Here is a 24,334-nt window from a genome sequence, read left to right on the forward strand (position 1 = left end):
GTTGGTGATGGACAGGGAGGCCTGGCGTGCTGTGATTCATGGGGTCGCAAAGAGTTGGACACGACTGAGCGACTGAACTGAACTGAACTGAATGAAATTATTCATTTATATATTTATTTCCCTTATTCTATCATAAGATGGGTGAGGACAGGGAATGTGTCTTATTCTCATTTGTGTGTACAGTGCTGTGCTCCCCATGAGTCTGTAGAATGAGATAAATAGAAAAATAAATTCATTAACAATAAAATGTATCACTTTTGCATTTTCTACATGACCAGTGAAAAACACAGGACAGTGTCAAGCCTTTTGTAATTCTCTACTCTCTAACAGAAAATTCAGATCTCCTAAAGAGCCTAATATGAGTACCAATATTAGTACTAGAGTACTAATATGACAATTTTTGTGGTTTTTTTTTTTCTGAATGACAACTGCATTTATACCTTGGATAAATCCACTCAATATAGAGACTTATGAATTTGCTCCTATAGTCAAATACAGGAAAAAGCTGCATGAGAAAATTTTAGGGTTAATATTACTAACTAACTTAGATACACTAAGAGTAATACATAAAAGACAAGGGCTTCAAACATCACTGTAGCTGCTGTCCTGCCATGTCTATACTAGTAGACAGTCCAGGCATAACTGGTATATAACAAAAGAAAGTATATGTATTTGCAGTAAATCCATATTGGCACTTGCTGCTATATACCTAAAGCTATTTAAGTACCTGGAAGACATTGGGTACGTTTTTCTTCCCTTAGCTATCATCTTGCAGAAAAGTTACATGTTGGAGTTGAAGCACTATCTAACATACCTCAAATGTTATTCATTTAAAAATATTAGCCACTGTTTTAATTGCAAGAGAATAGTTCCAAAATAGTAATAAAAATTAGAAGACTTAAATGCTAGAAATATGATAGAGGAATATTTTAAGAATAATGTAAAATTTTAAATAAAGTATAGCTTACAGAAAATGATTATAGAGGCTATAATAAATTCTACATTCTCTAAACTATTGTCTTAAATTTCAAGCAGCTTTATTAAAAAAGAGGAACTTTTTCATAATTATTATCTACATTTTATTTTGACTATGCAAATATAGTGTCTAAATTTTCTGGGGCCCAAGAAGACATATTTTACTGAATTAGAATTCCAAGACTGAAAGAGAAAAAGGCAGCTATCTATTTTGTCTGGTTCCTCTTTCCACATTCACAAAGGCCAACTTTATTTCTACAAATACATTTTATGTTAATAATCTTTCAGAATAAAACATAGAAGAATAATACCACACACAAAATAATCTAACAAAGTAGTACATATTTATTTCTAGTAGAAACATAACTTTTTATTTGTGACTCAGAAATGGTCATTTTTAACTTCGAGGAGCATGAAAATTTGCATAATTCACGTAGAAACTCAATGTAATAAATTATTAATATTCAAATTGATTGGTTTATTCCAATGGCTGGAAAACAAAATGAGAAAAAGATAACAACTATATTATGATTTTAGAATAAGGACTTCAAACAATCACAAAACAAATATTTTCAATACAGAAAATATTAAAACTATAAATTGAAATAATAAAAAAGTAAAACTGCCTAACATTAATTTTGAGTTATACATAAAACTTGAATATAAACTAACAACTTAGAAGGCAAAACCTGCCATAGTTGCTGATAATAAAAGCTCACAAACTTCAAGTTAATCACTGAAAAGTTGGAAAATCTATTTTTCAACTTAAAATAGTCAATTTAAAGTATACTTAAGGTATGTACAAAGTAGGTATATTCATTTGTTTTTAAAGCATGTATATTTTACATTTTAAAACCATACAATAAAGGAACATATAACATTAAATATATGGTTGGTTTTTAGATAGGTAATTCATATTTTAAAATGGAAAATAAAATTCTCTACATTACTTTCTTATGGGGAAACAATGGAAAAAATGACAGACTTTATTTTATTGGGCTCCAAAATCACTGCAGATGGTGATTGCAGCCATTAAATTAAAAGATGCTTGCCCCTTGGAAGAAAAGCTATGACCAACCTAGACAGCATATTAAAAAGTAGAGACATTACTTTGCCAACAAAGGTGTGTTTAGTCAAAACTATGGTTTTTCCAGTAGTCATGTATGGATGTGAGAGTTGGACCACAAAGAAGGCTGAGCACTGAAGCATTGATCCTTTTGAACTGTAGTGTCAGAGAAGACTCTTGAGAGTCCTTTGGACTGCAAGGAGATCCAACCAGTCAGTCCTAAAGGAAATTAGTACTGAATATCATTGGAAGGACTGATGCTGAAGTTGAAGCTCCAGTATTTTTGCTACCTTGACCCAAAGAGCCAACTCATTAGAAAAGACCCTGATGCTGGGAAAGATTGAACGCAGGAGGAGAAGGGGATGACAGAGGATGAGATGGTTGGATGGCATCACTGACTCAATGGCCATGAGTTTGAGCAAGCTCTGGGAGATGGTGAAGGACAGGGAAGCCTGGTGTGCTGCAGTCCATGGGGTCACAAAGAGTTGGATATGACTGAGCAACTGAACAACAATTACTTTCTTAAATTCTGTGATATTTCATTCCAAACACTGTTATACATTAATTATACACAGGAGGGCTTTTTTTCTTAAAGATTAAAAAAGTTGTTCTTACCCAACATCAGTTTTATTGTGGATAACATTGATTTCTTCAGGACTCAGCTCTGGGATCCACTTCTCTATTTCTTCAGTCCAAGGATACCTCAGAGATGAAGGGACCACTACTAAAAGAGGCCATTCCTCCTTATAGAAGTAAGCAATGCCAATTGCCTGAACTGTCTTTCCTAGACCCATCTAAATTAGAAACAAATAATATTCAAATATTAAACATTATTAAAAAAATTTATTAAACAAATTACTAAAAGTTTTTAGTCCAAGAGCAGTTATATTATTAGTTACCATTTCAAAGTTTTAAGGCATAACATTCAAGTATAGAGTCAAAAGTTTTCAAAGTTGAAACAAGATCCAGATGAAGATAAATTTTTTCTATCTTGTATTTTAACAACAAATTGAGGATAAATTAGGGAGGACATGGGAACAGGTTAAGGTAACTTAGGAATGGACACACATGCATACACACATAAACAAAGCACAACCTACACATTTTATTATAGAATTAAATAATTTAACATCTTACACACAACCCAACCTTTAGCTCTACAAAAGTCAAATTTAAGATTTACCTAATGGTAAATCCTAGTTCTAAGAGAAAAGAACAAGCTTTTACAAAACTTGAATCTGAACCAAAGAGTGATTATGTACCATTAGATATGCTTCCTAGTCCTTGAAGCCTTCCAATCCTCAGAGCTGAAACCCACTTAAATTAGGTTCTGGGACCAACTTAGTTCCAAGGCAGTAGAGATTTAAGATTTGAGAGATTCTTTAAATCTCTTAACAATTTAAGAGATTTAGGAATCATCACCTGGCTTGGGATCATTAGTGTTGCTTCTTTCCTGCATCAACTGTGATCACTGGCACAGTTCCAGGAACTGAGTCATGGCCTTACTTTGTGTGCATGGACCATACCACAAATCTGTGCCATAGTTGTGAGTTCCTGGTTTTGCTTCCTTTCAAGGTTTCACAACTCATTTTCTTAATCTCAGTTTCTCTAGAAATAGGGCTCTTTTCTTCTGCAATATCTTAGGGAGTAGGATTCTTTCTTTGGGACTCAGATTCTACCACCAGGTCCTTAGATTTCGCTTGCTGCTAAATTTACATAATATCAATGAGCTGCCTACCTGGACTTTGGTGCATTTCACTTAGTGTGACTAACAGTGTTCTGTGTTGGCCTGCCAGGCACCAACTGATGAACCAGCATTTAAAATTTCCTAATACTGTCTGCTCCTGAGATCAAGGATGTAGGTCTTCCCGGATACTATAAAATGCAGAGGAAAACAGGCAGGACATTCTGAGATAAACAGGAGCAATATTTTTTTTTCAATATCTCCCAGAGTAATGGAAACAAAAGCAAAAATAAACAAACAAGACCTAACTAAACGTAAAAGTTTTTGCACAGCAAAGGAAACCATCAACAAGATGAAAAGACAATCTACAGAGTGGGAGAAAAGTTGCAAATGATATGACTGACAAGGGACTTGTTTCCAACATACGCAGAAACAACTCATGTTTCAATATCAAAAAGGCAAACAATCCAGTCAAAAAATGAATAGAAGATCTAAATAGACATGTCTCCAAGGAAGATATACAGATGACCAACAGACATGAAAAGATGCTCAACATCACTAATATTCAGTTCAGTTCAGTTCAGTTGCTCAGTCGTATCCGACTCTTTGTGACCCCATGAATCACAGCACGCCAGGCCTCCCTGTCCATCACCAACTCCTGGAGTTCACTCAAACTCACGTCCACAGAGTCACTAATATTAGAAAAATGCAAATCAAAACTGCACTGAGGTATCACCTCACACTACTCAGAATGGTCATCATGAAAAAGTCTACAACTAATAAATGCTGGAGAGGGTGTGGAGGAAAAAGGAACCTTTCTACACTGTTGGTAGGAAAATAAATTGATGTAACCACTATAGAAAAGAGTATGGTAGTTTCTTACCAAGCTAGAGTAACCATATAACCCAGTAATATCACTCCTGGGTATATATCTGGAGAAAACTGATTTGAAAATATACACACACCCCAGTGTTTACAGCAGCACCAAACCCAATTAAGAACCAAATCAGTCTCCTTTTCTTGGACAGCAAAGGAAAGTCATATCTTAATATATATCAATAAGTAGGCATTGTGATTTAAACGAAAAGTTTTCCTCGAGTTTTGTAGCTTGAGCAAGAAATTTCAGAATCTGACTAACTTGGAATCACTGAAAAGAACAAATTTCTGAATCTGCGTAACTGATCAGGTATCTGAATTATCTGAAGATAATACCCTATCCTGGTTGAACAATTCATCTAAAAAATGAGATTCCAGTCTGTTTCTATCTAGTTATCTTTCATGGAAACAACCCTAAATTTATCATCTCTTTGTTAAAGATCATGTAGTTAAATGAATAATGGTGACTTCTAGAAACTAGAAAGATTTACCTATACAAACTAAAGCAAGCAAAGCAATCAGTTGTTAACGTTCTTAAGTATTTATTTTTTCGGTATTTGCTGTTGGTTGTTCCTTTTTTGGGCACCATCAGTACAAGATAGATTGAGAGGAGAAATTCAAACAAAACATGATTCCAAATTAAAAAGTATATTAATGTAGTCTCATGTTCCCATTAAGGAAAGAAATGATCCATAGCATAGAATAGCCGTGTTTTAGATAAAATTTATCAAAAGGTAAATAACTGTATGAAACTATTTTTATCAGAGAAATAAACTTTCAAATTATGTACTTAGGTTTCAATATTTTGCAAATAAGTTTAAAAAGCCTAACATTCAGTTATAAAAGCTATAACACACTTCAAGTAATTTAAGCATAAAAAAGTAACCCCATTCAAAGGGTGGTTCAAAGCTCTTGGCTTTAACTACCATAGAATTTGTTAAAGTAGAATAATATAGTGTTTCAGAACAATTAAGCCTAAATCACCTATTTGGAACAAAATCCTTGACTCAAAAATAATACAGTTGTTTAGGTAGAATATAGGAACATAGGAAGAATTATAAAGGATATACTAACTTCAAGAGAACATTTTATCAATTATTTTCAGAATAATGAATCACTGTTATACTGGGGAGAACAATTTTACATTTTCCAAATGTCTTTTTCCATAAAATTATCAAGATCAACTAAATAACTATGGTCCTGACATCTTAATGTCTGTTCCTTTCTTTTTTTTTCATTATGATAGCTTTTAGACAGCAATTGTATATAGAAGATGCCTGGTGATTGAAAAATTTTTGAAACACAAAATTTTGCTGATTTTCAAGTTATAAGCAGCTTGTAGCTTTTAGGGTTGAGATCTGGACTGTCTTTAGAATAGGTAGAAGATACCCCTTGGAGAACCCTTTTAGGTGTGTAGATTTAAAATTTTAATGAAGAACTAAATTAAAGAAATCCACATAGAAAAATGTGAGACTGAAATCCTGTGTTGTATTATTTATTATTGCTAAGGAAGTGTATGTTTTAGAAGAACTATTTAAATATTCTTAATTTTCTTTCCTACATAGAGGTTTAGATGATATATCTGAAAATTATTGTTTATTCTTAGACAAGTGAGAGTGACTGTTGTGTGTGTATTTATTCATGTGCTGTCTCACAGGGGACTAGGAGCAGGAAACAGACCATAGGAATATGGACAGGCAGGCCTGATCTTTACTCAAGATGAAGAGGCTACACTTTGGGAACTGTGCTTTCACACTATCCTCATGGTCAGGCTCTTCCTCATGAATGGAAGCAAGATGTTCCCTGAAGGAATACACTAGGATCACATGAGGCTGGAAAGGAAGTGGGCCTTAGAGGGCAGCTTGTTGTTGTTTAGTCACTAAGTTGTATCCGACTCTTTGTGACCCCATGGACTGTAGCACACCAGGCACCTCTGTCATCCACTGTCTCCTGGAGTTTGCTCAAATTCATGTCCATACAGTCAGTGATGCTATCTAACCATCTGCCACCCCCTTCTCCTTTTGCCTTCAGTCTTTCCCAGCATCAAGGTCTTTTCCAATGAGTCAGCTTTACCCATCACGTTAGCAGGATAGGGCGAAAAACTTCTCTCATAAAGACAAGACAGTGAGTTGAGGATGAACCATGTGAGTTGAACTCAAGTTGGTTTTACTCGAAAGCACAGCTCACTGAGGCCCACAAGGGGGATAGCAAAAAGTGATGCCGTGAAAAGGCTCTGCAGTGGACAGAGTGGCTGGATCTGAGCAAATGTAATTTACAGGTTCACAAGTGAAAGTTGCTCTGTCGTGTCCGACTTTTTGCAGCCCCATAGACTATACAGTCCACGGAATTCTACAGGCCAGAATACTGGAGTGGGTAGCCTTTCCCTTTTCCAGGGAATCTTCCCAACCCAGGTATTGAACCCAGGTCTCCCACATTGCAGGCAGATTCTTTACCAGCTGAGCCACAAGGGAAGTCCAAGAATACTGGAGTGGTGGCCTAGCCTTTCTCCAGGGGATCTTCCCTACCCAGGAATTGAACCAGGGTCTCTTGCATTGCAAGCAGATTGTTTACCAACTGAGCTATCAGGGAATACCCTTAAATGTACTTTAAGGACACAATTTCTGGTGTTAGTAGTTAATTGCTACAGCCTTAAAACTGAAGTTTCATTCTAATCAAGTCTCTAGGAAAGTTTTATTAAAAGTCACAACTTTAGAAATGGGATAAAGTATCTATCAACAGATAAATCTGAGTGAAGGGTATAAGGATGTTCTTCGTACTATTCACATCCCTGTAAGGTTGAAATAATTTTCAAATTAAAAGCTAGAAATAAAGTTAATGCTCTACAACCTGTTATCAGTTGTGCTGGTTGGAAGAACAAGAGTACTCTCCTTTTTTTTTTTTAATTTTTTTACTTGAAATATAATTGCTTTACAATTTTGTGTTAGATTCTGCTGTACAATGAAGTGAAGCAACTATATACACACATATATTCTCTCCCTCTTGAATTCCCTGCCCATCCCACCTCCATCCCACCCCATCTAGGTCACCATAGAGCATCAAGCTGAGTTCCCTGTGCTATACAGCAGTCTCCCACTAGCTAGCTCTTTTCCACAGGGCAGTGTATATGTGTCAATGACACTCTCTGAATTTGTCCCACTCCCTCCCTCCCCCACCTCCCATGTCCACATTTCCATTCTCTATGTCTGTGTCACTATTTCTGCAGGGCTGGCCTGTACTGTAAAAGAAGTGGTCAAGAAGAAATGATACTAACCTATTCTAGGCAGTACTAAAAGAAGAAAAACTTCTCAATTCTCTTTAGATTATTTTAAAAATTCAGCATAACCTGGGTATTAAAACGTTAAAGGCAACACAAAAGATAATCAAAGATCAATTTCATATGCGTCCATTAGTGCAAACATTTGAAGTAGACTAAGAATACAGAATTCAGTAGACCAGGAATATAATAACATGACCAAGAGGACTTTTAAGTCCAGGAATAAAAAATCTTTTTGGTGTAAGAAATTCAGTTATGGTAATTCACATTAATAGATCAAAGGGAAAATGTCATTGGTAATCTTTAGATGCTGAAGAGGCAACTAAAAATGTGACTTTTAATTCTTGATACAGCTCTTTTTTTATTAACTATTAATAAAAGGAAAATCTCTTCACATTTAAAAAAAGTACGTATCTCAACCAAAAAGGCTGTATCATGTTTAAAGGAGAAAAAACATTCCCATTAATATCAGAAACAGGAAAAGAAGATGAGAGCTATAAATATTAGAACAGATGGGCAAAAAGTGTATTAGTTACAAATGATGTGACTATGTACACAGAAATCAAAAGAATCAACAGAAAAATGATTACTACTATTGGTAGTAATACCTAAGTACTATCTAAAAAATTTTGGTAATTAGCTTCTTCCAAAATACAACAAAATAGTCTGGTCCTTTGGAAAGAATATTCAAAACAATGCAATGAAATAGAGGAGAATGTAGGAACAGGACAAATACATGTAGGAACTGAGGATACAATAAAGGCAGCATTTTGAAAAAAGTGGTTTATTCAATTAATGATGTTAGGAAAATTGGTAAATTAAAGAAATCTGAATATGCCTCAAATTATGCCTAACATAAACTTTATGTTCAGCAGAAGGCAATTAAGAAGTAGTAAGGGACTGAGTGACTGAACTGAACTGAACTGAAGGGCTACCCTGGTGGCTCTGAGGTTAAAGCGTCTGCCTCCAATGCAGGAGACCCGGGTTCGATCCCTGGGTTGGGAAGATCCCCTGGAGAAGGAAACGGTAACCCACTCCAGTATTCTTGCCTGGAGAATCCCATGGACGGAGGAGGTTGGTAGGCTACAGTCCACGGGGTCAAAAAGAGTCAAACACGACTGAGCGACAGAACGAACGGAAATGCAGAAAAGGCTTCCTCCTTTCCACCTAAAGGCAGGAAATAAATTCTCCTGGCCACAGACTCTTATCACTCCAGGAAGGAACCAGACGAATCTACAAACAAACCTCATTAAACTAACCCTTATCTTCCTAGTTATATTTTCACCATATACCACCCCTAGCCCAAACCCTATTGCCTTGTCAATTTTTCACAAATTTACTGTTTCATTGTCTAAAAGGTATATCTATTTCCTGTTCTGGTCACTTCAAGTCCTCATTTTCTTGTGATGGCTCTCAAGTACATGAAAAAATTCAACATAATTTGCATACCTTCCTGTTATCCAATCTATCTTGGTCAGTTTAATTTTCAGACCCAGCCAGGGACCCTAAGAGAGTAAGGGAAAACTCTTTATTTCTCGGCACTAACCACTTGGAAATGTAATAAAAATAGGTCTTTGCCTCACCCCTCACTAGAAGACAATTTCCAGAAAGATCAAATATTTATGTACTAAGAAGGAACAAAGAAAGGTAACAGAAAAATATGTGTAGAAATAAAAACAGAGTAGACATTTTAATTCACTATACCAAATCCAAAAAACATAAAGGAAAATACAAAGAGAACTACATAGAAACAAAACAACAACGACAAAATGTAATACAAATGACAAAAGGCCAAGTTCCTCAATTTATGAAAAGCTTCCATCAAAAAGGAAAGAAAAAAAAAAAAGACAACCCAATGGAGAAAAGAACTGAACAACCAACTTATAGATGTTCAGTACGCTTAATAACCATCAAAAAATGACCAAGGTTGCTCATACTTAGGGATGAAGAAACCAGAACTTTGAGAACCCATTTTTTTCACCTATAGAATAAGATGAGCAAAAACTAAAGATATGATAACAGTGTTGGAGAGAGTACGAAGAAATCTGCACTTACACACTGTTGTGGATCTAAAACAGTGATGTGACCATCCAGCAAGTCCAATAATTTCAGTTTATCCAGGGATATGCTTGCATAGTACACAAAGTCATTAAAGAAGAGATTGGTTAGAGAAATTATGGTACCTCCATATAATGAGACATTAGGTAATATTCTTATATGGAAAGACTGGAAAGCCATAGGATGCGAATACCGTACTGAAAGAAAAATAGTATGGTGAATATAATCCAGTTAGTACTGAGAAAGGAGAGAGAGAAAGAGAGAAGGGAAGAGAGAGGGGGGAAGAAAGGGAAAGAGGAAAGAAAAGAAGGATAGGACTATTGATAGCCTAACCTTTGGAGGGAGGGCCTGCAGGGGTAGGACTGGAAGGAAAATACTGACTTTGAACTTGTATCAAGTCTTCCGTGCAGTGTACTTGTCCCCCTGAATAAATATTACTTGGAGGGGGCAGTAAAGAAGAGAGAAAAGTTCTTTTAAAAATACGCAAGAGTGGGAAGGAGTCAAGATGGCAGAATAGGAGGACATGGAATTCGTCTTTCCTCTTAAATACATCAAGAATACATCTACAAATGGAACCACTGCAGAGGGAGAAACACTCCACAACTCATCCCAAGAGGTCACCATTACCTGGATACCAAAACCAAACAATGACATCACAAAAAAAGAAAATTACAGACCAATATTACATTTGAACACAGACGCAGAAATCCTCAGCAAAACACTAGCAAACAGAATCCAACAGCACATTAAAAGGATCGTATACCAGGATCAAGTAGGATTTATCTCAGGAATGCAAGGATTCTTCAATATATACAAATGAATCAATGTGATATAATATATTAACAAATTAAAGAATAAAAACCAAATGATCTCAATATATACGGAAAAAGCTTTTGGCAAAATTCAATACCCATTTATGATAAAAACTGCAGAAAGTAGGCACAGCGGTAACCTACTTCAACATAATAAAGGCCTTATATGACAAGTCTAGAGCAGACATCAGTCTCAGTAGTGAAAAAGTGAAAGCATTTACTCAAAGATCAGGAAAAAGACAAGCATTCCTACTCTTTGCCACTCTTACTCAACATAATTTTGGAAGTCCTATCCACAGCAATCAGAGAAGAAGAAATAAAAGGAAACAAACTCAAAACGAAGTAAAACTGTCACTGTTTGCAGATGACATAATAGTATAAAAAGAAAATCCTAAAGATGCCACCAAAAAATTACTAGAGCTAATCAATGAATCTGATAAAGTTGCAGGATACAAAATTAATGTACTTCTATACACTAACAACAAAAGATCAGAAAGATAAATTAAGGAAACAATTTACCATTGCAACAAAAAGAATAAAACTACTTAAGGAGGCAAAAGACTTGTACTTAAAACAACTATGAAACACTGATGAAAGTAATCAAAGATGACACTGACAGACAGAGAAATATATCATATTCTTAGATGGAAAGAATCAATATTGTGAAAAATGACTATACTATCCAAAGCACTCTACAGGCTCAATGAAATCCCTATCAAATTACCAATGACACTTTTCAGAGAACTGGAACAAAAATTGTACAATGTGTATGGAAACACAAAAGAACTTGAATAGCCAAAGCAATCTTGAGAAAGAAAAATGCAGCTGGAGGAATAAAGTTTCCTGACTCCAGACTGTACTACAAAGCTATGGTAATTAAGACATTATGGTACTAGCACAAAAACATAAATATAGATTAATGGAAGAAAATGGGAAGCCCAGACATAAACCCACATGCCTATGGTGACTTCATCTATGACAAAGGAGGCAAGAATATACAGTGGATACAAGACAGTCTCTTCAATAAGTGGTGCTGGGAAAACTGAACAGCTACATGTAAAAGAATGAAACTAAAATACTCCCTAATACCATGCATAAAAATAAACTCAAAATGGATTAAAAACCTAAATGTAAGGTGAGACAATATAAAACTCTTAGAGGAAAACTTAGAACACTCTTTGACATACATCATAGCAAGATCTTTTTTGACCCACCTCCAAGAGTAATAAAAGTAAAAATAAACAAATGGGACCCAATTAAAGTTAAAAGCTTTCGCCAAGCAAAGGAAACTATAAACAAAGCAAAAAGACAACCCTCAGAATGGGAGAAAATGTTTGCAAACAAAGCAACAGACAAAGGATTAATTTCCAAAATATACAAATAGCTCATGAGGCTCAGTATCAAAAAAAAAAAAAAAAGGGCAGAAGATCTAAATAGGCATCTCTCCAAAAACATACAGTTGGCCAAGGGGCACATGAAAAGATGATCAACATCATTAATCATTAGAAATGCAAAACAAAACTCCAATGGGGACTCATCTCACAGTGATCAGAATGGCCATCATGAAAAATTTGCAAACAATAAATGCTGGAGAGGGTGTGGATAAAAGGAAATCTTCTTACACTGTTGGTGGGAATGTAAATTAATACCACCATTATGGAAAACAGTATGGATGTTCCTTTAAAAACCAAAAATAGAACTACCATAGGACCCCAGCAATCCCACCTCTGGGCTTATATCCAGAGAAAGCTCTAATTCAGAAAGATACATCCACCACAATATTCACTGCAGCACTACTTACAATAGCCAGGACATGGAAGCAATCTAAATATCTAACAACAGATCAATGGATAAAGAAGATGTGTACACATACACAATGGAATATTACCCAGCCATAAAGAGGAAGAAAATTCTGTCATTTGCAGAGACATGCATGGCCCTAGACACTGACATACACAGTGAAGTAAATCAGAAAAACAAATATCATACATTAACACAGAAATGGGGAATCTAGAAAAGTGGTATAGATGATCTTCACAAAGCAGAAATAGAGACACAATGTACATTAAAAAATGTATGTATACTAAGGGAGAAGGGTAGAGTGGAATGAATTGGGAGATTGGGATTATATATACTACAATGTATAAAACAGGTAACTAATAAGAACTTTATATACCACAGGGAACTTCACTCAGAACTCTGTGGTGACTCAAATGGGCAGGAAATCCAAAAAAGAGGGGATATCTATATCTATAAATATATATACATATATACTGACACAGCAGTGTAAAGCAACCATATTCCAATTTTTTTAAAAGTAAATTTAAAAAATATGCAAGAGACCATTTGAGAAGTAGCAAATTTCTGAGTATTGGTAATGTTTATGCCAACGTCTGGGCATCTACTATGACTTTCTAAAAGAGTCACAGTATACTGAAGTACTGTAACTTTTAGGTGGAGTGGTAGGGTGGTGAAGGAGGGAAAGGGAAAGGGAAAGGGTAGAAGGGGAGAGGAAGGAGGAAGGGAAAGATGTGAACTAAACGCATGGATTTAAGTGTAGAATGAAAAAAAGTCCTTTTCCAAAAGAAATATTGGTTAAACCCACACGGGGAAAAACGAAGATGCAAAGTCCAGGGTGGCGTGTTTCATCCTATTTCTGCTGATGATTATTAGGTCTAGACTCAAAGTAAGTCACTTTTCCTTAATATGCTTGGATTTTCAATATGTAACAGTGTGGCAGCTATGTATTACAATACTCATTTCAAGGGAATAAGTGGGAAAATGTATAAGGAATGATTGATGTTTCCTGGGAAAAAACCAATTTAGGTCAATTAAAAAAAACAATCACGATGTTTTGAACTGCAAAACAGAATGAAAAACAATTAACATAGACTATAACATTTTAGAAGAATTTCAAGTTATAGTTGTATTCTGGGAAGCAATCTGTTCATACCATATTCAAAACCTTCACCACCCCAAAATAAGCCTCTTTGGAATAGGATTATTTTGAGCTGTATTTTTGAGAAATAGCACACACAGGAGAAGCTTTGAAGTTGAAGTAAAAGCTACCCTTTTGAAAGGAAAATTTACATTTATGAAAGAGATCTCTATTTTTAAGGTATCTCCCCCTTAATATCTGGAATAGAGGGATCACTCTAAAATTACGACACTCTTAGCAATGGAGAAGGCACTGACTGAAATCCGCGTAACAAATCTTACCCTTGTTAACCATGCTTTTCTTGGAAACTTCCTATAACCCCTCTTCCCCGTCCCTGGCCCCTGTCATATTTCCTTTGTATTTAGCTGAATGTGATATTTAAGGTGGTGGCTTGAGTCATTTAAAGAATTTTACTCATTTTCTAAGTATATTTCTTGTATATGTTAATAGACTGATCTGTGTTTTTCTCTTGTTAATCTGTCTTTTATTACAGGGAGTCTCAACCAAGAATTGAAAAAGGTAGAAGAAAAGTTATATTTCCTCTCCTACATTCATATTTAATCTTGAAATGATCACAAGATAGTAAAAATGAATAACTTTAATGTAAAATGCTCACAAATATATGTATTATCATTCAAGCAGTAGTACTCCTAAGGTAAAATATGTATTACTGAAAGATCATGATAGAATAATACAGGTTGGTAACACTAAGTAGTTCAGAAGTAGATTTTTCATATATTTTTCCTATCTTTAAAAAACCTGCTTTATAAAATCAAAATTAGGTGAGCAAACTCTAATAAGATTCTTTTCATTTTCCCCATATGTATTATAGGATTAGTGCCTTGGCAATTTCTTGAAAATGAGAGCTCAACACAACACAAAGAACACAATTACAGATGCTTAGAATAAAAAGAAAAGGAGAAAGAAAAAGTGAACCAATCTTTTGTTAATGTTCTAGGTTCTTAAAATCTATTAAACTTATGAATGGTTTGTATACTAATTAAAAATTTAGACTTCAACACACCAAATTCCCAACCCTGACTTGAAAGAACTGGACTTTTAAAATAAGGAACCCTAAAAAAAATAAGGAGCCCTAAAGTGATTCTCATATGGATGGCTCTCAGGCTGCATTTTGAGATTAATTACTCTAAAGATTAAACGTTGGAGAAAAATATCAGAGTGCTTTTGCCTAATTTTTTTTTGCCATGTTCTTCTCAGAAAAAAAAAAAGAGAGAAAGAAACCAAAATTAACACTTTCAGGACTTCCCTGGTGGGTCTAGTGGTTACAAATCCACCTGCCAATGCAGGTGACATGGTTTCAGGTCTTGATCTGGGAAGATTCCACATGCCATGGAGCAACTAATCCCATGGGCCACAACTATTGAGCCCATGAGCCATAGAGACTGTGCTCCACAACAACAAGAACCCACTACAAGGAGAAGCCTGCTCACCGCAACTGCAGAGTAGGCCCCGCTAGCCACAATTAGATAAGGCCCTCATGCAGCAACAAAGACAAAATTAATAGTTGCTTTTTTTTAATAAACACTTGCAGGATTTTATTCTTGAACTTCTTGTTAGTTTCTGGGGACTCTTGTTCCTTAACTGATTTTCAACTACATTTCTGAGGCAGTATAAACACAGTACTTTCTATTTCACTATAATATACTATACAGAGTAACTTTAAGAAACACAGAATTTGGCTACTAACTTCACAATCTATTTAATCTATTAAATCTATGATAAACTAACAATAGAAGAAGATTAATTTGAGAAGTTTAATACAGGCTCTGAGAAGGAATCTAATTTGTGTATTAATTTAATTATTTCAGGTAAACAAAGCACTATATTTAAGTCAATATAAACAAAACTTACTGTCTTTAACAACTGGAGGAATAAATTAACTTACATCACTAAAATTTACATTTGTAATGAAGAGAGAAATAAAAGAAAGTATTAAAGAAAAAAAAGTATGAAACATACAAAATTATCCATGTTCTATAATAATGCTGTGAATATGCTGATCACAAGTATAAACAATAGGGTCTTTCAAAAGTATATGAAAACAGACTAAGAAACAAAAGAAAGACAGTGACTATCTACACTCAGCAAACTGATTATTGCAAATAACGATCACAAATCAACTCAGCTAGATATTTGATAAAAGAAAAATTAGTAAGTCCTTTGCCTGGGTAGTGTATATAATTACAGCATGGTGTTTTGTATCCTTTTTTTATGTGGCAAGACTATAATTAATTTGAAGACAACATCAGAGTAAAGAACAAAGAACCTCATGTTGAAGTTCAGATAGTACATTAAAATAATATTTTCTTCAATTATATAATGGCATAGAAATCATACTGGAAGTGAAGTAAATAAATAAGGTCACCATTTATTTCTGACAAGAAGAAAATTACTTTTGTTTTCAAATAAGAAATTAATGTAAATCAGTCAAAAGTTTCAGACAAAATTTTTACAAGGTTATTAGAATGCCTTCAGTTGAACGAGTACATGTATTTTTTCTGTCAATTCTTGTGTTGACACATAACAATCACTTTACAACCATTAGAATGAACCTGAAATTTCAACCCAGGAATTTTTGAAGTAATTTAAGCAATATCAGATTCACTACTCAGATTCAGAACTGAGACTCATTTAAAAATGGGTCTTTACATGTATTACAGAGGAAGTACACAGGAAGTCTTCATAAGATAAGATTTCACTCATTGGAAAAGACTGATGCTGGGAAAGATTGAGGTCAGGAGGAGAAGCAGGTGACAGTGGATGAGATAGTTGGATGGAATCACCAACTCAATGGACATGAGTTTGAGCAAACTCTGGGAGATAGTGAAGGACAGGGAAGCCTGGTGTGCTGCATTTCATGGGGTCACAAAGAGTCGGACATGACTTAGCAACTGAGCAACAACAACAAACGGGAAGTCTTTCTAAGATTCTTTTTTTTATTTTTTTAAAGAAAAGTAAGAATAATAAGTGGTTACATAAAATGAAAAGAGAACAAGCAAAAAGAAAACAAAATGCTAACCACATCTTCTACCAGTTGCCAAAGTGCCACTAATGACTGAAGACAGAGCCCTAAGGAGTGAGGTAAACAGCTTTCAAAGGTTAAATAATAAAGGATGATCACAAAAGTCTGAGGCTAGGCATTATTTGCTGGAAAGGAAACAAGAATGTGAATCATATAAGGCTGCAAAATCAATCTGTCATTCTAAGGAAAAGACATGGGATGTTACCAAAAATAAAAATTGCAGTTTAAACTGACTTAGGCAGTAAAGAAAAACTCAGGACTCTTAAGGAATAAGACAGAGAAAATGATGAACGTTTTGAAAACATTAAATACTGAAAAATTAATTTTTGTATGTTTAGAGAATCTTTAAAGAGATGATTTGGGGGCTAGAAATCAACCATTAAGGCAAAATTTCCTGGGTTCAAACCAGTTTTCTCCACTAGGGTAGAATCTGTATAGGTTGTTTAAGAGTTAGAGTTACAGATAGTTTCTCCTACAATTCAATGTCACATGAACCCCAGGGAAGTATTACAGCAAGGCGAAATATTTTTGATTTCTGACATTTTTATTAGATAGGGATGCACCTTGTTTTCCCAATATAATTAAATATATTATTGGATAACTTCACTCTCCTTTCTCTTCTGTCTTCTATTAGAACTAATAACGGCTCCAAATTTCTTAAATGAATCTATGTACAGAATATGCTCAAGAGTGCACAGCCTGTCAATTATTACTTAAGGAATTCAATTTTAATCCATAAAAAGAAATGAGATACGTCAAAATTATGACAATGGCATCATATCCTAGTCACAGTCCTCATTTATTAAATATTATTCATGTCAAAATAAAAAATTGACTCTAGTTTTATAGAACCAGTTGACTAGAGAACTTCAGAAATTTTAAGGAAATGTTATCTAAGAAAATCTTCCTAAGACACAAAGTCAAATTGGCTTTAGAATAAAAATAAATCTTACTTGCAAAGTACTAATAACTGTAACAATAAAAAATAAATAATAAAAGTTAATTTTAAAAATTTATTTTTAATTGAAGGAAAATTGCTTTACAGTATTGTATTTGTTTCTACCAAACATCAATATGATCAGCGAAAAGTTAATTCACATGGTGAAGTTACATATGTTAAGGAAAATTAAAATACAAGAAAATGTTGGAATAAAAAAAATAATACAGGAGTTCCCTGGTGGTTCAGTGGTGAAGAATGCACGTGCCAATGCAGGAGACGTAAGTTTGATCCCTGGTCCAGGAAGATCCCATAAACCATAGAGCAATTAAGCCCATGTGCCAGAGCTACAGGCACTACAGCCTGTGCTCTAGAGCCCAGGAGTCCCAACTACTGAGGCCATGTTCAGCAACTACTGAAGCCCATGCACCCTAGAGCCTGTGCTCCGCAATAAGAGAAGCCACCACAATGAGTAGCCAGAGCATCACAACTAGAGAGCAGCCCCCACTTGCCACCACTAGAGAAAGCCCATGCACAGTAACAAAAGCCAAGCGCAGTAAAAAACAAAGAAAAAAAAATTTTAAGTACTACATGTTAGGAATTAATGGTAGAATTTTTAAAGTAAGATAAATTCAATTGATAAATTAATATATTATGAAATAACCTAAAATATAAGGATCCCTGGTAGCTCAGATGGTAAAAAATCTGCCTGCAATTCAGGAGACACGAGTTCAATCCCTGGGTCAGAAAGATACCCTGGAGAAGGAAATGGCAACCCACTCCAATATTCTTGCCTGGAGAATTCCATGGACAGAGGAGCCTGGTGAGCTAAAGTCCATGGGATTGCAAAGAGTCAGACACGACTGAATGACTAACCTAACCTAAAATATGGACTTTAAATAAAAGTATACTGAAAGTGATGGAATAACTGATAACAATACTTCATCTATCTATTCTAATGTTATTTGTTATTAATACCCTCAGTACTAATATTAACAGAATATATAAAGAATCATTCTATTTTACATGTAAATTCACACAGGACAGGAAAGAAAAAGGTCTTGGAGCAGCAAAGAGTAAGGAGACACAGAACTGTGTAAGAGATTTAAGTAAAGGGCCTAACTTGTCTCAGTAGTTGATAATCTTGAGTAACTAAAACCAGGTTAAAACTATGCTTAGTGGCTCAGACAGTAGATTCTGCCCACAACGTGGGAGACCCACGTTCGTCCCCCAGGTCGGGAAGATCCTCTGGAGAAGGGAATGGCTACCCACTCCAGTATTCCTGCCTGGAGAATTCCACGGATAGAGGAGACTGGCAAGTTACACTCCACGGGGGCCCAAAGAGTTGGACACAACTGAGAGAGTTAACAGTCTCATGCTTAGTGTACAAAGTTTAAAGAAGCAGGAATATATAGAAAAAATTTGAAAAAATCTTCTTTCTTTCAAATGTTATGACAAAAATAAAACTGAATGCCTCACAGTCCTAAAAACTTTTACTCTGGAAATATGTCATTTAAGCTTAAATACATAAAATTTTAAAAAGCAGGAAAATAATATCATTATTAAAAATATATTGTAGCAAATTCCCTGGTGGTCCGGTGGTTTTAGACTCAGTGCTTTCACTGCTGTGGCCCAACTTCAATCTCTGGTTGGAGAACTAAGATCCCACAAGCCACGTGCCATGGCCAAAAATATGCATATATGATATAATAATTTATACTAATATGTTATTAATATATGGTATATACTTATAACATCATATATTAATAATATAATTAGTGATGTATTTATAATACAAATATTTATATATTTTATATTATACAGTATATATCAATATAATATTAAATATTATATATTAAAATAAATTTATATATTTTATATATTTAATATGCTTTATTATATATATTAAATTAATATATATGTTTTTCTTTTTTTGTTAATGCCCGAAGTTTATTTAATTTTCCCTGGTGGTTCAGACAGTAAAGAATCTGCCTGCAATGCAGGAGACCTCAGTTCAATCCCTGGATGGGAAAGATCCCCTGAAGAAGAGAATGGTTATCCACTCCAGTATTCTTTTCTGGAGAGTTCATGGACAGAGGAGCCTGGTGAGTTACATACAGTCCATGGGGTTGCAAAGAGTCAGACATGACTGAGTGACTAACACTTTCTTTCACTTTATTTACAAACATATCTAGCATGCTGAGTTTAAGACAGATCTTTTTTCAAAATGACTGAACCTCTTCATATGTGTTTCATTGATTATTTTTTAAGCAGTTGGTGTCTCACTACAAAGAAAGGTGCAGCAAATCTAGATTCAAAGTACAAAGAAATCATAACTAGTAACTACCACTTGTTTTCCACTAAAAATAGTAAACGCTTATCTTGACCCTCCTCAGAGTAGTTTCTACAGATCACAAGCATTGTGAACCTCCCAACACAGCACTGTCAGCTCTGTGAAAGGCACAGACGCTGAAGGTGGAAGAAATGGCGGCAGCACACCAAGCCTTCCTTTCCTCGCAACCTTGTTCCCTGGTGTCTAGTTTAACTTTCTGAATTAACTTCATAGCTTGAGAGGAGAATGTGATTAAAACTTGCCGAAAATGCCAGAGTGAATCATTCTATTGAAAACTTGTGGATCACTTATGAGTAAACTTAGATAAAGCTTAAGAAAGATACACATTTCATATGACCAACAAAGAACAAGAAGATGCTAAGAATAGAGAAAAGCAGTTTTTAAACTTTTAAAAAAGCAATGTAAGTCATTTTTAAATAAAACATTACATAGAATCTCAACATTGATCAAGTAGAAAAAGTGAAGTAATTGTAGCTGAAGTAAGGTAGAAACTTTGTAGCATCATACCCCTAAGTCTCAACCTCAGTTCTGTGAAATACAACTCACAATCCATGGAAGGTCAATAAGCTTGTCGATTTTCTTTTTCCCATTTTAATGCTGGTTTTATACTTAATTCTTCTATAAGATCCACCTAAAATCTACCTCCTTCACAAAGTATTCTGACTTCCTCAAACTGGAATTAATGTTTCCTTCCACAAAAGTACCCGGAAGTTACACTGTAAACTTAATTTCTAACATTCCCAGTATCCTACATTTTATATGTATCACATAGAGACACATACCAAACACTAAAGCTTCTCTGAGAGTGTACGTGTTTTAATTTACATTCATAATAACTTGTCAGACAGAAGCCCCTCAATAGGATAGGAGTAAAAGGTAGGTTAGTCAATGGCTAGAGGAACAAATGGTTTAAAATGTTCTAATGTAAAGAAATAAAGACTTGGATTGATAATAGTCCCTAACTGCTATCTAGGACAAGGCTGTAGCATTTATGTATATTCAGAATTGTCTAATTCTCCATGCAGATGTGGCCCCTTTCAGCTGTTCAAGAGCTGTGGACACTTAAGTCCATTACTTTGAAAAAAAAAAAGGGAGATTATGGGATGATAATTAACTATAACCTCCTCTCCAGATATTAAATAATTTCTATCCCATTAAGAACATTTCATTTAATAAAAATTGGAAAGGTAGGAATGTTTGTAGCATCCTGCTAACAATGGACTTGGGAGTACTGATGTGTAATAACAGTGCCTAGGGGTGAGATAATGGTATTAGTGCTTTGTGCCTTTCAATGCTTGATATTCCAGGAAGAAGCCTTGTGTCTAACTCTATCTGGGTTCGGTTTAACTCACCACTGCTGTCATCTCTACATTTCATTTTGAATCCTATCCAAGACTACCAAGAGAATACTGTAATAAGCCAGCTGTGCAAAACAGCAGGAGCCCTGAACAAAATTACATTCCCTCTCAAAGAAGTCAGGGTAAACTTCTTAAAAATTGAAAATGCAGTCAGTTGCATTCATACATTTCAAGTGTTCAAGAAAAAAACAATTTCAGATGAACTGTAGAAAAACAAGACAACCCCTTGCTGGCCACTTTTTTAGTTGATTTTTTTTTGGCCACACCACATGGCATGTGGGATCATAGTTCCCCAATAGGGATCAAACATGTGATCCCTACATTGGAAGCGCAGAGTCTTAACTACTAAACTCCAGGGAAGTTCCTGTGCTAGTCGTTTTAATACAATCTGAAAACACTTAAAGGAATATTTTCTCCATTAACTCCATGCCAAGAATAACTGGAGGTGGGTAGTAGTAAATTGTGGACCTAATTTAAAGTACTGGTGACTGTAGACAAGATGCCCCTCTTGTTCAGATAAAGAGATATTTATCTGAGATGAGCCCAGAAGGTCTCAAGTCAATAACAACAATTAATGATACAAAAGTTCTGTTTTCTCTCTTCTTCACTCATTCAGAAGGCATTAACTGGAAATCTACTATTCGCTAGACACTGCTAGGTACACATGGTTTGAATCCTAGGAGTTTCAATACTTCGGAGAGAACCAGATAATACGGTGTAACATGATTCAAACTAAAGTAGAAGTAAGGGGACTTTCTTGATGGTCTAGGGACTAAGACTCTGAGCTCCCAATGCAGGAGGCTGGGGTTTGATCTCTGGTTGGGGAACTACATTCCACATGCCACAAATAAGAATTTGCATACCCCCAACTAAAAGACCCCACATGCCACAACTAAGACCCAGCACAGTCAAATAAATAAATAATAAAAATAAAATAAATTTAAAAAATAAATAGAGTAGAAGTGAGAGCCATAGGAACCAAGGGGCTCAAAGACTGGTGATACAGATGCTGAAACAGAGGAAGTGATATCTGAAGAGATTTTGAATTAGGTTCTTGTTAGGTGAACTTAGGGAAAGAAGAGGACACAAAAGGAAAGGCATTAATCAGAAAAAGAACAGCATATATAAAGATAACAAAGTGTAAAAAGTAATGGTGTTTGGGCATTGAAAAGGGGAAAGGACTATCTGAGATATATTCCATCTGTTCCTTCCGTAACTAATTTCATGAGACAAGTATTATCTCCAACTGTACCCAAAGAAACTAAGGCTCAGAGAGGTTAACTGTCTAATACAACCCTGGTAACAAGTGGTAGATTTTATAATAGGTAGGGAGTTGGAAGTATCACCACAATTTATGCCAGGGAAGGGCAGAAGAGAATGGAAGACACGGGTAGCTATTACATTGTGAAGTGCTTTATTCCATAGGCAACAGGAGGAAATGGAGAATTTGAGGAATATAACTCTAGCAGCAAAGAGTAGCTATTTTCATTTGACTCCAGCTTTGACCTTTGTAAAACAGCGGGAGCACTTCCTAACTTATTCTACAAGGTCAACTTTATCTGAAATCAAAAACAATGACATTAAATTAAACACACACACACACAACAGATCAATACACTATAGGTACACAGATGTAAAAATCCTCAACAAAATATTAGCAAATCAGATCAATTCATTTTGATGTTATTAGTGGTTCCCCCACTTATTTCTCTATAGGTACACAGATGTAAAACAGATCAATACTCTATAGGTACACAGATGTAAAAATCTTCAACGAAATATTAGCAAATCAACTCTAAGAATGTATAAAAAAGAATTATATACCATGACCAAGTAGAATTTACCCTACATATGCAAGACTGGTTCAACACTTAAATATGAATAAATGTAATCCACTAAAGAAATAGACTAAAGAAGATAAAAACATTTAACTTTATCAGCTGATGCAAAACATGCAGTTGATAAAAATCAAATCCCAATCATGACAAAAGCTCTCAGAAAACTAGGAAGCCAAGGGAATATCCTCCACTTAATTCTTTAGAGTTATAAAGAGTTATGTACAAAATACCTATAGCAAAATTCATACTTAATGGTAAGAAAACCAGATATTTTCCTCCTTAGGCTGAGAACAAGAAAAGGAAGTCCTGCCTTACCTCCTGTTCAACACTGTGCTAGAAGAAATAGGTAGTACAAAGATAAGAAAAGGATATAAAAGGTATACAGATTGTAGATATGATATTATATATATAGAAAATCCGAAAGACTCCACGAAAAACTATGAGTGTTAATAAACACACCCAGTTCAGTTACAGAATACAAAATCAATACACAAAAATTTGTTGCATTTCTATTACACTAACAACAAATTACCAGAGAGAGAAATAAGGGGGGGAACCACTAATGACATCAAAATGAATAAAATACATTGGAATAGCTTTAACCATGGAGATGAAAGACCTTTACTCTGAAAATTACTAAGACACTGATGGAAAAACAGAAGACACCAAAAAGAGGAAAGATATTTCATGCTCAAGGAGTGGAAAATATAAAATTGTTAAAATGTCCATATTATCCAAAGCAATTTAAGATTCAGTGCAATCCTTATCAAAATTACAATGGCATTTTTCACAAAATAGAAAAATATAGAAAAATTCACAAAAATCATAAAATTTGTATAAAACCATAAAAGACCCTGAAAATCAATGCAAATCATGAGAAAGAACAAAGCTGTTGGCACCATGCTCCCTGATTTTGATGGCATCTGGTCCTATTACTTCCTGGCAAATAGATGGGGCAAAAGTGGAATCAGTGACAGATTTTACTTTTGTAGGCTCCAAAATCACCATGGATGGTGACCAGAGCCACAAAACTAAAAGATGCTTATTCCTTGGAAGGAAAGCTATGACAAAGCTAGACAGAATATTAAAAAGCAGAGACATCACTTTGCTGACAAAGGTCCC

The 24,334-nt window shown here is 34.9% G+C and overlaps 1 protein-coding gene across 4 annotated transcripts in view; it reads right to left on the minus strand.

Moving 5' to 3' along the window:
- The window catches only part of ZRANB3 (zinc finger RANBP2-type containing 3), a 302,617-nt gene that overhangs the window by 148,352 nt on the left and 129,931 nt on the right, over window positions 1–24,334 (minus strand). For all 4 annotated transcript variants that reach the window (XM_088829053.1, XM_055397579.2, XM_055397578.2 and 1 more), the window contains exon 4: window positions 2,657–2,835. In XM_088829053.1, coding sequence (XP_088685179.1) covers window positions 2,657–2,835 — 179 coding nt within the window. The remainder of the gene's footprint in view (window positions 1–2,656; window positions 2,836–24,334) is intronic.

This window comes from Moschus berezovskii, chromosome 2, assembly GCF_049115385.1.
Source record: "Moschus berezovskii isolate FMDL1 chromosome 2, NW_MosBer_1.0, whole genome shotgun sequence".
In the NCBI taxonomy this organism is placed as follows: Eukaryota; Metazoa; Chordata; class Mammalia; order Artiodactyla; family Moschidae; genus Moschus; species Moschus berezovskii.